The sequence below is a fragment of the Ursus maritimus genome, unplaced genomic scaffold (genome assembly GCF_017311325.1).
Source record: "Ursus maritimus isolate PB19 unplaced genomic scaffold, ASM1731132v1 scaffold_30, whole genome shotgun sequence".
NCBI lineage: Eukaryota > Metazoa > Chordata > Mammalia > Carnivora > Ursidae > Ursus > Ursus maritimus.
Window position 1 is genome coordinate 26,129,747 of NW_024425564.1, and position 12,594 is coordinate 26,142,340.

Genomic DNA, 12,594 nt, shown 5'->3' on the forward strand with positions numbered 1-12,594 from the left:
CCCCCCCCGCCAAAGCCACGTCCCCTGCAGCAGCAGCAGCTCTGGGCTGGGCCCTTCCCATCCCTTGGAAGTGACGCATTCCCAGTGTCCACCCGTCACTCTCCGGTGTCCCTTTATAAACAAGGGTGACTTTTACGGGTCCCAGAATTACCGCTGTGTCCAGGCCGTGCAGAGAGGCTGCTTGGCTCACCTGGTTCCCACAGAACCGAATGTGGAGTTTGTCGGGGGTGGGAACACGGGAGCTGTCTGTGCAGGAGAGGGCGGGCATCCTTCGCTTGGCCGGAGAGAGGCGGCGCATCCATGTTCCGCGGGGCCCCGTCTCCCCGACCAGCCGCTGGCGGCCATGTGCCCGGGTTTGCCCCGTGACCTGCATGGGAGCAGGGCCCCATGAGTGCCTTTGTTCTTTTCTCTCCCTGGTATTTTGGTTTCCTTCCTTTTTTAGCACCTCGGTTTAAAAATTCTGTGGGCAGAGCGTGCTGTTCTGTGGAGCACACAGACCGGCAGACTCGTCTTTTCTTGGAACACGGTGTGTGTGTGTCCTGTTCCTAAGTGGGCTCAGGGTCTTGCTGCTGGGAATGTCCTTAGCCTGTGACCAGGTGATGGCGGGCGAGTGGACAGGTCGTCATCGTGAAACGTCGATTTCCTGGAAGACCACTTAGCAGGAGTGTTAAAATCCACCCAGGAGACTGTGCTGCGGGCACGTGGGCGGTCGTCATGATTTTGTGCGGGAGGCTAGGCATGTGTCGGTCCAAAGATCCCGAAAGCCAGTGTCTCGGACTTGAGTCCACGGCCGTGTCTGCGGCGTGCCTCTGCGTGAGAGCCGGCGGCCGGCTCTGCAGGGTTCCCCGCGGGGAGAGGTCGCCCTCTCGGAAGGTACTAATTCTGCTTCTCTTGTCCCTCCCTCTGCTTCTCCTGCCGCCTCCCAGGTTTCGAAGGTAAATGGAGTCACTCGAATGTCATCTCTGGGTACAAGTGCAACCAGTGCCAAAAAGATGCGCGAAGTCAGACCTTCACCGTCCAAAACTGTGAAGTACACTGCAACGGTGACGAAGGGGACTGTCACATACACCAAAGCCAAGAGAGAACTGGTCAAGGAAACCAAACCCAATCACCACAAGCCCAGTTCCGCTGTCAACCACACAATCTCAGGGAAAACTGAAAGTAGCAATGCAAAAACCCGCAAACAGGTGCTATCCCTCGGGGGGGCGTCCAAGTCCACCGGGCACGCCGTCAATGGCCTCAAGGTCAGTGGCAGGTTGAACCCAAAGTCATGCACTAAGGAGGTGGGGGGGCGGCAGCTGAGGGAGGGGCTGCGGAACTCCAAGAGGAGACTGGAAGAGGCACAGCAGGCCGAGAAGCCGCAGTCCCCGCCCAAGAGGATGAAAGGGACGGCTGGCTCTGCCGAAGCCCCCGGCAGAAAGGCGGCGGCGGCCCCTGCGTCGCCGGCCCCCGCGGACAAGGCTCTGCTGCACGGGCACGTGAAGAAGGAAGTGCCCGAGCGCAGCCTGGAAAGGAACCGGCCGAAGCGGGCCACGGCCGGCAAGAGCGCGCCAGGCAGACAAGCACACGGCAAGACGGACGGCGCCTCCTGTGAAAATCGTTCTACCTCGCAAACGGAGCCCTTGCACAAGCCGCACGAGGCGGCGGCCAAGCCCGACAAGGCGGGCGGCCGGGCCGGCTGGGCGGCCATGGACGAGATCCCCGTGCTCAGGCCGTCCGCCAAGGAGTTCCACGACCCGCTCGTCTACATCGAGTCGGTCCGCGCTCAGGTGGAGAAGTACGGCATGTGCAGGGTGATCCCCCCTCCGGACTGGCGGCCCGAGTGCAAGCTCAACGACGAGATGCGGTTCGTGACGCAGATTCAGCACATCCACAAGCTGGGCCGGCGCTGGGGCCCCAACGTGCAGCGGCTGGCCTGCATCAAGAAGCACCTCAGATCTCAGGGCATCACCATGGACGAGCTCCCGCTCATAGGTGAGGCCCCCCGCCCTCCCCGGCGCCCCTTTCCTCCAGCCACCCCCCCCAACCGGGGCTAAGATGGGGAGGAGCCTGCCCCGGGCAGGGTGGTTTCTCTGGAAGCCTGTCGGCTTTGGCCTGTAGATGCCCGTCTCTGCTCTGTGTGCTCGTGGGCTTCCCTTGTACGCGTATCCTCATGTCATAAGGACTTCAGTCATATTGTGGGTTAGGTGCTGTCCCCCCAGGGCGGGGGGGGATGTCTAGGACACTTCATTTTACCTTCATCACCTCTTTAAAGACCCTATTTCCAATACAGTTCCCTCCCGAGGTGCTGGGAGGTGGAGCTTGAACACTTGAATATGTGGGTGATGCAGGCCAGCCCACTTTCTCTCTCTCTCCTCCTTGTTTTTCCTTGCCTGTCACTTTCTCTGGTGACCAGTGGGGTCCTTTCAGTGACCACAGATCAGGAGATGGGTTTAAATTTCCCTTGAGAGTGGGGACCATGGTACAGCTCACCTCGGGGAGCTCCCCTGTGTGAGTGAGCATCCTTGCAGATATGGGGGCCCCGGCCACAGGCAGAGCCCACGTACAGGTCCTCCCGGGCCCCCAGTGTCCCTCTTCCTCCTCCCCTGCTGCAGCTTGCTCCTCGAGGATTCACTCACTCTGTCTGCAGAGTGCGGGGTTCCTTTGGGGACAGCGGGTAAGGTCACGCGCAGCCTCCCCGGTTCAGCTCCAGCCCGGTGAAATGGGGCATATTGCTGCCTCCATTTCGGAGGTCCTGAGTTTGCAGGGGCAGGGAGAAGAGGAGCCATTTCAGCCGTCCCAGTGTCAGGAGTTGGCAGGAAGCTCGGGCTCCCTGCAAGATGGAGGTCTCATTATTCTCTCAGCAGGTGCCTGCCACGGCTAACGCCTGAGTGGGAATCACTTAATTTGAAAAAATCCTCGGTTTGGGGTCTGCGCTCAGGGACGGCACGTTGTCAGCTGACGCTACGGGGCTGTGGGTACGGGCTGAGCAGGCGTGAGCGTTTGGTGCGGGTTGTGCCCTCGCTGTGTTCAGAGCAGCACCAGGCGCCCCAGGCCACGGTGAGAGGTCTGAGTCCCTCCACCCATCCTGCTGGGGGACCGTGGGTCTTCGGGCGACAGGTGAGGTAATCGGGTGATGTCATAATGACAGCTGGTAACGGTTGGTTCAGGGTAGGTTCTTGCTCGCATCCTTCCCGTAGCCCCTGGGGCCAAGTGGATGTGTCCCCGTTGTGTGTGTGCACTCTTTGCCGCTGTCCCCAAGCGTAGAGCCTTGTCTGTCGCCATCTGTAGAAGGGGTGATGGGCCAGCCCGTTCCTGTAGAGGCCTCCCCACAGAGTGCGGGGCTTCACGGTTTTGAAGCCACGTTGCAGAATGTGCCAGTGCAGGTACTCCTCCTGCGTCTGCTCCCAGCCCCTCGGGGAGCAGGGGGTGCGGGAGGCGCTTTGCCCCTTGGCAGCCGGGCGGCTCTGTGAAGGGGCCGATGGGAGCCGGTGAGGAGCCCACGAAATTTCCAAGCAGTGTGTGCATTTTCAGGTGCTTCTGGATTCTAATGATCTACAAGAGCGAAAGATACGAAAGTGCTGGCTTGCCTCCTTTCTAGTCCATCTGTGACGTGAGCCGCGGGGGCCGGCTGGGGCGGCTGGCTTCCCCGGCCGCGTCCGCGAGTGCGCTCCGTCCCGCCAGCCTCCGCTTTCCCAAGTTGGAGCTGGAGACCTGAAGCGAGTGAGGGCAGCTCGGCCTCTGGCCTCTCCTGGCCAAGGGCAGGGCGAGCTTTCTCTGATGAGTCCAGCCTCTCACCAGGCAGAGCTCCTGGACATCCAGGCTGCCGCACTCCTGTCCCCCATCTCGCTGGGGGGCCTGTTCCCCCATCCACCCCCCTCCCCCCTCTGGGGGTCCAGTGATGCCCGGCCCGCCCTGCGCTGGGCTGCTGTTCTCAGGAAGCCGTCAGGGTCCACAAGAGCTCGGCCCCTTTTCCTTTGGATAGAAATCTTTCCCNNNNTTCCAAAGACCTAAAACTTAATTTTTACTTTTCTCACCTAGCAATTTTGTTAGGTATTTACCTCCTAATAGCCAGTGGATGGTTATTCTGGAAGATTTTGTTCTTCCTTTACTGTCTAGAGGGAGGCTGTCTTCCAGGCCCTGCGTAGACAGTCCCTCTGTGAGCATGCAAAAATATTCGGTTTGGACGTGCGTGTGTATGGTTCTGTGATGCGATCAAGGGGTGTAGTGAACACTAGCTTCTGAGGTAAGCAGTCTCTTGGTGTGCACGGACGACAAGAGAGTGGAGGGACAGACAGACTGCTCTGTGTCCTCTCAGATCCTGCCTCTGGCCCTGGAGATCCACTGGGATTGAAAACCAGTGTGTGTGTGTGTGTGTGTGTGTGTGTATGCGTGCAGGGGATGGGGACAGATGGCACATGTGCACTTGTCTGACCTCACAGCTGTTGTGGGTGATGCTGGGATGGGCGCAGGTGCCTTGGGGCAGCACAGCCCAGGCCCTGCCTCCGTCCGGAGGGATGAGCCCTTGCTCCTTAGCTGGTCACACCCACTTCCTGGGGTGTGTGTGTGGGGGGGCTGCAGCATCCATGCTGCCCCTGCTGGGGGGCCCCTGGGATGCTCCTCCCCAAGATCTGCAAGGCCCGCTCCCCTTCTCTTCAGGCCTCTGCTTACACATAACTCCCCAGGGGCACCTTCCCCGAGCATCCCAACCCAACCCCTCCGCAGGCTGTCGTTACCTCCACGGCGCCCCAGGCTATCCTGGTCTGTCCCTGTAGACTAAGCTCCCTGAGGGCCAGGAGGGATTCCGTTCTCCGCTCTGACCCTGGAGCCTAGTGGCGTCCATGGCGCATAGCGGGCATCCCTGGACTTGCCAGGTGGACGAAGGTTTCGTGCATGGTCCTTTTCACTGACTGCCAGTGTGCTTTGTCCCCTCACCGTCCCAGGAGGCTGTGAGCTCGACCTGGCCTGCTTTTTCCGGCTAATTAACGAGATGGGCGGCATGCAGCAAGTGACTGACCTCAAAAAATGGAACAAACTAGCAGACATGCTGCGCATCCCCAAAACTGCCCAGGACCGGCTGGCCAAGCTCCAGGAAGCCTACTGCCAGTACCTGCTCTCCTACGACTCCCTGTCCCCCGAGGAGCACCGGCGGCTGGAGAAGGAGGTGCTGATGGAGAAGGAGATCCTGGAGAAGCGGAAGGGGCCCCTCGAGGGCCACACGGAGCACGACTACAACAGGTTCCACCCCCTGCCCCGCTTCGAGCCCAAGAACGGGCTCATCAACGGCGTGGCCCACAGGAACGGCTTCCGCAGCAAGCTCAAAGAGGTGGGCCAGGCCCAGCTCAAGACGGGCCGGCGGCGACTCTTTGCTCAGGAAAAGGAAGTGGCGCGAGAGGAGGAGGAGGACAAAGGCGTCCTCAGTGACTTCCACAAGTGCATATACAAGGTGGGGCCCCAGGCAGGGTAGGGGGGAGCTGGCGGCTGGGCGGGGCTTTGCAGTCCTGAAGCACCAGGCCACCGGCTCTGGGGGCCGCTGCCTGGACTGGAGAGCAGCGTGCGCTGGCTGCAGGGGTGCCACGGGGCAGGATGCAGGCCCAGGTGTCTGGTGGTGGCGAGGGTAGCCTGCCAGCTCTGCCCCCTGCCAGCCGGGACCGCAGGTGAGCTGCTTGCCGGCTCCTGGCCCCCAATTGCCTTTGCGTGAGATGAGCTGTGTGCGCCCTGGTGCTGGGGATGCAGTAGCTTGCCCCTCCGAGCACCCCAGCCCGTCCTGGTGGTGGTAGCTGCCCAGTCCGGCCAGACCCTCCAGGCTTGGAGCCCTTGCTTCCTTTGCCTCCTTGCCTGGATTCTGAGCAGGCTGCCAGCTCCTGGTTCTGTCTGGTCCATTCTGACGAAGCAATGAGCACGGGCCTCCCCAGTGAGTCTCTGGGGGGGATGGCGGGAGCCCAGCAGACAGGAGCTCCCAGATTGCAGTGCAGTGTCTGCTGTCCTGAGAAGCCCCCTCCTCCCAGAGGCAGGCAGAGGCCCCGTGACTCTCCATGTGGCAGCCTGTTCGCCATGGTGAGCGGGACACGTGGCCCAGCTGTGACCCTCACTAGAGTCTCTGCTGAATCGCCCCAGCGACCCCGGCGTGGACTTACTGGGAGGGAAGGGTCCTCCGTGAAGACCCTCGCCCAGCAAGCCATGCCTGCCCTGAGCCTGGCAGCGGCATACGGAGTGGTGGCTTTCTGCTGCGCTGACAGCCTGCCTTGGGTTGACCTCGTCACCCCCCTGCACTGCCCAGGCCCCTGTCACCGCCTGCAGGCGGCGCTGGGCTGTCCTTGCCTGGTGGCGTTGCCCTGGGCTGGCGTTGCCCTGGGCTTCCGATGCCCCGTTCCTGCGTGAAGCCTGGGAAGGCTGACTCGTCCGTGGTTCTGGGCACACAGGAGGTCACTGTTCTGGCTGCTTCCGGCCACGCTTCTTTTCTCCTCTACTTTATTTCTTTAGATAAGCCTGCTTGCCTCCACTGAACTTTCTCTCCTGTTAGACCCAGCAGGACTCCGTTTCCTCTGCTGTGGTTCCCCATTCTCGTTGCCTGGAGGGGTGGGGAGTGGCTGCAGCAGCCTCTCTTTATACTTAAATATTTTATGATAAGGGAAAGAAGGTGCATGGAATAAATTTAGGAGCACTTTTTGGGTGTTTCTGGATGTGTGCTTGAGAAGCTGTCTCAGTTGAAGCCACTCGTAAAGTCAGTGACTCTGAGTGGCCAACTTGGGAAATGAAATATGTTTTTCACTTCTGTTACTTTTTATTTAAGAAAGACAGTTCTACGAGAATGAGGCGAGTTTTTCTGGAAACATGCCGTCATTGATAAGTTTAGGGTTCATCACTAGCATCTGATGGCATGTGCCTGTGGTGGCAGCCTGGTGGCCACGGTGATGTCAGCAGCTGCGTGCATACCCGCACCCACTGGGAGGGGAGCTCGTGGTTCTGGCAGCCTTCAGGCCCTGTGGGTGCTGACCCTTGCGAGCCAGGTGTCGTCCTCTCGAATTACAGGCGCTCTGCTTTTTAGATGATGCAAAATCACACCCCTCCTGGTAGGTAGGTTCTTAGCTTGTAAGGAGCAGCATGTCTGGAGGACCTTGGAATCGCAGGGAAGGACTTGCTTTAGTTAGAAGCCCATGCAGTCACGTTCAGTGCTGGAAAGCAGAGCAGATGCCAAAACTTCTGTGCTGATGGATTTGACTGTCCTTCCAAAGGCAAGAAGGCTCTGGCACCCATTCTAAACCTGTTACTTCTGCGGGGGTGCTGCAGTGTCCCCTCGAGAGGGGAACCTTCCCCGACCACCTCTGGTAGAAGCCATGCTCTCCTGCCATTCCTGCCCCTCTGCGCTCCCTGCCTCCTCCCGGCCCTCACCACTTCCCAAGGGCCGTGTCCCGGGGGCCAGAGACCTTGTCCGCTCGAGCACTGCTCCATCTCCAGCCCCCAGAACTAGGCCTGGTACACAGTAGGTGCTCCGGGAGCACCTCTGTGACCCCTCTGCGGCCAGCGAGCACGGGATCTGAGGTGGGATTCGCAGACCAAGACGGCAGTGAGCACATCCCGTGCGTGTTCCTGGGCGGAGGGCAGGGTGCTGGGTGCCCGGGGGCACTGGGAGCGTTCCCACGCCGTATGTGGGGGCAGCACGTGGCCTCTGTGAACCACCAGAGCGTTTCTGCCGTCTCTCCTCCATGAGGAGAGGCTGCTGCCCTGACTGCTTTCACAGGGACCCTTGAGGTGTGGAGGGTGCCCAACGTTTCTTCCAGGGCCTCCCCCATCCCTGGTCCAGCCTGAATCCCCAGCCCATCTGGATGCCGTCAGTCTGTCCCCTGCCCCCAACGCCTTCTCCTGCCCCTCACGTGGGGTAAACCGAGGCATTCTGCCTCCTTCCCACGTTGTACCTGCTTCCTCATAAAGCGAAGTGTGCTCCTTCCGTGTGTCATGTGGGCGCCTGTCCGAGGCCCCCGGGTGCATAGCCCCCATTCCCGCCGGCGCAGGGCTCCGTCTGCTGCTGGAGGTGCAGCGAGGGCGGCGGGTCCTCTGTCCCCTTTGGTCAGCAATGACTTGCCTGCCTTCTCTGCTCATGTCCGCTCGGGATGCAAAGCGGCCCATGGTTGTGGGGAGGCGCCGGGACTCGGTGCGGCCTCGTGTGGGGTGGGGGCTCGGCGACGTTTCTTATGCTTTACTCTCGTCTTTGTTTTCTTTTCAGGGAAGGTCTGTTTCTTTAACGACTTTTTATCGAACAGCAAGAAATATCATGAACATGTGCTTCAGCAAGGAGCCCGCACCAGCTGAAATCGAGGTGAGCGGGGGTGGCGCCACACTGGCCCCAGGCCTCCCGCTGCCTGATGGACAGGGGTCCGAGGGCCATCGTCGGGGTCGCTGTCAGGGGCAGGCAAGCTGCAGCTAACTATGCCCTCGTCCGGGGGCTGACGACGTGTATGGAAGGGGGCGCGCCTCCCCGGCTTCCCCCTGACTCGGCCGCGGAGTCCGGGGTGAGCTCCAGGCGCGTCCCCTGCCCGGTGGCCGCTCTCACCCCGTCCTCGGTGTGTCTGTTATGCAAGAGAATGTTTGGAATCCCTGGAAACCACAGTTGTGCGTTTTCTCCTCTATTTTTTGTCTAATGGGATTGGCCGATTGCCATTTTTGTGCTTCTGCCAGCTCTGTTCTTTGAGTTCGTGTGAGGTTGGAAAGACAGGGAGCACTTCTGTGCCCAGACCAATTAGGGGGAGTTTCTGGGTGAGTCGCTGCGGCAGGACAGGGACCGGATCTGTTGACCTCCCCTGGCTGGGGCCCCGCCGGGTCCTTGCATGCGTCCAGCTGCTGACGGAGGTGGGCCCTGCCCAGCGCTTGGGCCTGTCGGGGGAAGGACACTGGGCTTCTGCGGCTGGTCAGGGTTCAGACCGTGAAGGACGCTGGGCTTCTGCGGCTGGTCAGGGTTCAGACCGTGTCTTCCTGTCGTCGAGCACAGCTTATGCCACCTCTCTGGATACGCCTGTGCTGACCACGAGGGTCCCCGCTTCCTGGGCTGGGGCTTGAGGACAGTCCCCGGACAGGCCAGGTCAGAGCCGGATGCCGGTCCCCACACTGTGGCCGTGGGGAGCCATGCCTCAGCACCCCGTGGAAGCCCAGGACGGGAGCGGCCATCCCGCTGCTCGCGCTTCCCAGTTAGGGGAACTTGGTGTCCCCCCCCCCCCCCCAGCCTGTCCCCCAGCTTTGGCCCCACCAAAGCCACGTCCCGTTGGCCGCAACGTGCACTGGGCCCTGGTTCTGGGACACGTGTGGCTGTCACCATTGCTTCTGGAGCACTCACGGGCGTCTGTGGGAGAGACGTCCGAAGCTAGGGCTGGGCTCTTCAGGGTGAACAGTGGAGCTGGAGAGAGAGGCCCCTGCTGTCCAGCACAGGTCCCTGTGGGAGCCTCCAAGGGTACAGGCTTTGCTACTGCGTGTGGACGAAGGGCACACAGCTCACTGTGGTCTCCTCAGGAGTAGTCCTCTATGAACATCCTCCATTGTCTTCGGGGTTCAGCGCTTGTGTGGTATCTGATCCCGAGGGGAAGGTCTGCTGAAGTCCAGACCTCCAGCCTGAGGCTGTGTGGCTTCTGCGTCCTACGAAGAGGACTGGGCCTTCCTCTTGGCTGGTGGTTGTCAACTCAGTGGTGGGTCCCCTTCTTCCGCACGTCGTCCCCCATCTGCCGGAGGTTGGCGTCGGTCTGTGCGCCTGGCGGCAGGGCCCATCCCCTCCTTCAAGGAGACCTGCTTAAGGAGCCCAGACACGTAACGGTGTGGGATTTGTTTTCAGGGCCTTTGGCCCCTCCAGGCCGGTCCCCCCTTTCTAGAAATTATGCGTGTTGTGGAGCTGGTGGCACGTCTTCGAGCCGAACTGTACATGGTGACGTCTGGTGCTTGTTGGCTCCGGCTCCTCCTCTAGGTGAGGTTCCAGCTACCCGGGCTTTGCTGAGATTAGGGAAGGTGGTGCTCGGCTTCCAGAATGAAAACTGAAAACAAAATGACAAAGTGCTTCTGGGTTGGGGGAGTTGCCGAAGGGAGACTGAGCTCCTCTGACCTGTTAGCAGAACTCGTTCCGGGCTCTCTGGATAGGACTCGTTACTGTCACCCGGTAGGCTCTTAATGCTGGCGGTGTGACATCCCCCCAGCCTGCCTGATCTCATTGGCCTGGTTCACAGCCCGGCCGGATGTCGTCTTCACTGCTGGCGATTCTAGCCTGCAGCCCGGTCCAACGGCCCCACAGAGAGGCCAGGATCCCTGGTGCTGGGAGTGAGGGGGTGAGGTGTGCGTCTGTCGAGATGCCGGACCTGGAGATGGTGTTCGTCAGTCTGAGGATGTGGGGACGACTTTCTTCCCTCCTGCGATTGCTTTCCCCCACCTCTCCTATAAATGACTTAAAATACACACGAGGAAACCATCTTCGCTCTTTCCAAGCATCCGGTTGAGTGGCATTAGCGCATTCACATTGGTACGTGGCTGTCACCACCATCTGTCTCCAGAATTTTTCATCTTCCCAGACTGAATGTCTGTCCCCATTGAACACTAACCCCCGGCCCCTGGTCCCCAGCCACCAGCACTTTTTCTGACTCTGACAATGCTGAGTGTCTCCATGTACATGGAGTCCTACAGCATTTATCCTTCTGCAAGTGGCTCATTTCACTCAGCGTGATGCCTTCAAGGTTCATCCGTGGTCGTGGCCTGTGTGAGACTGTCCTTCACTTTGAAGGCTGAGTTGTCTTTCGTGTGGCTTTTATCCACCCGTGCACCCTGCCTGCTCCCACTTAGCTGCTATGAACTTGGCGTACGGAAGCGCTCGAGCCCTCCCTCCGTTCTGCGGGGCTGGCCCCAGATGGCATCCGACCCTTGCTGTCCTCTGAGCTCTGCCGGAGGTTTTCGGTGGCCGTCATGTGGCAGGGCGCTCCGTGGCACAGGGGCGTCCCTGTGGCGTGTGCACCGCAGGGCTGCTCACTGGGCCTCTCCTCTCCCCGCAGCAAGAGTACTGGAGGTTAGTGGAAGAGAAGGACTGCCACGTGGCCGTGCACTGCGGCAAGGTAGACACCAACACGCACGGCAGCGGGTTCCCGGTGGGGAAGTCAGAACCGTTTTCAAGGTAATGGGGGACACGCTCGTCTGCATTTTGGGGACCAGGTGGTGTCCTTCCCTGCCAGTCTGTGATGTCCCTCTGCTTTTCCTCTGCAGGCATGGATGGAACCTCACCGTCCTCCCTAATAACACAGGGTCCATCCTGCGTCACCTCGGTGCTGTGCCTGGTAAGCCTGGCGTGGCCACTGTCTTTGTTATTTTTAAGAGGAAGAGTGGGGTTGGGAGGGGCAGAGGGAGAGAGAAAACCCCAAGCAGACTTCCAGCCTAGCATGCGGCCTGACATGGGGCTCGATCCCATGACCCTGAGATCGTGACCTGAGTGGAAACCAAGAGTCGGACGCTTCAGCGACTGCGCCCCCAGGCGCCTGGATATGGCTGTTGTCTCTAGGGTCCTGAGGCGTCTGCCTCTGGCGGCTTGCAGAGCGGGCTCCATGCCACGTGCCCAGGCAGGACAGGTTACCATGTAGAAAGCATGTATGTTGGAAACTTTGGTCTTTAGAAAAAGAGAGGGATAGGATCGTTGAAGTCACTAAAGATGTGGAAAAGTGAACCACATGATAGAACCTAGAAGCTGGGCAGCTTTTCATCTTGAAATTGTATTTTCAGAGCTGATGTCCTGACCCTGTAGGGCAGGTGCAGGCTCGGAAGTGATTGATTGCGGAGAGTAGGGACAGCAGGTGTCCTGGGGGTGTGGCCCAGGGCCCTCCACACACTGGCGGGGCCGCGTGGGTACCGAGGGCCTTGGCAAGCGGTGGGGCTTTGTGCTTCCTCGTCTGGCGCACGCTGGAGTCCGGGTTGGCCCGTCTGCTGTCCCTGTCCTGAGGTTCAGCAGGGCCATGGCACGTGGCTGGTGGTTAACTGACAACAGTCGTCGTGGTCCTGCTCCTTGGGGCATCTTGCTTCCCAACTTAACTCACAGATTCAGAGGTCTTTAAGATTTTATTTATTAGAGAGGGAGCACACGCGCGCCCGAGCTGGGTGAGAAGCAGGCTCCCCACTGAGCAGGGAGCCCAATGCGGGGCTCGATCCCAGGACCCCAGGATCACGACCTGAGCTGAAGGCAGACTGTTAACGACTGAGCCACCCAGGCGCCCCTGAGATGTTTGTTAATAACGTTTTGTCACCGCGTCTGCCTTCTCGGCTTCAGCAAGCAGGAAGGAGCACAAGTACCTTTTTCTCGCTGGTGGCGTCAGAATTTGAACCCTTTTTTCCTTCCCTCCCCGTGTGGGGAGAGGACGGGGATTTCCCATTGCCCTGACTCTGGGACCCTGGCGCTCTGCTCTGTGATGCGCGTTTCTCCCTCTGCAGGAGTGACAATTCCCTGGCTGAACATCGGCATGGTCTTTTCTACCTCATGCTGGTCTCGAGACCAAAACCACCTTCCCTATATTGACTACTTACACACTGGTGCTGACTGCATTTGGTGAGTACGTCCGCCCTGGGGCACTTGGGTGGGGGGGGGACAAAGATTCCGGAACCTTCCTGATG

At 60.1% G+C, this 12,594-nt stretch overlaps 1 protein-coding gene across 1 annotated transcript in view; it reads left to right on the forward strand.

The window, feature by feature from the left end:
• JARID2 (jumonji and AT-rich interaction domain containing 2) overlaps window positions 1-12,594 on the forward strand; it is a 187,331-nt gene that overhangs the window by 160,444 nt on the left and 14,293 nt on the right. The window contains exons 7-12 of the mRNA XM_040645071.1: window positions 927-1,974; window positions 4,923-5,425; window positions 8,204-8,296; window positions 10,995-11,113; window positions 11,203-11,273; window positions 12,415-12,529. Coding sequence (XP_040501005.1) covers window positions 927-1,974; window positions 4,923-5,425; window positions 8,204-8,296; window positions 10,995-11,113; window positions 11,203-11,273; window positions 12,415-12,529 — 1,949 coding nt within the window. The remainder of the gene's footprint in view (window positions 1-926; window positions 1,975-4,922; window positions 5,426-8,203; window positions 8,297-10,994; window positions 11,114-11,202; window positions 11,274-12,414; window positions 12,530-12,594) is intronic.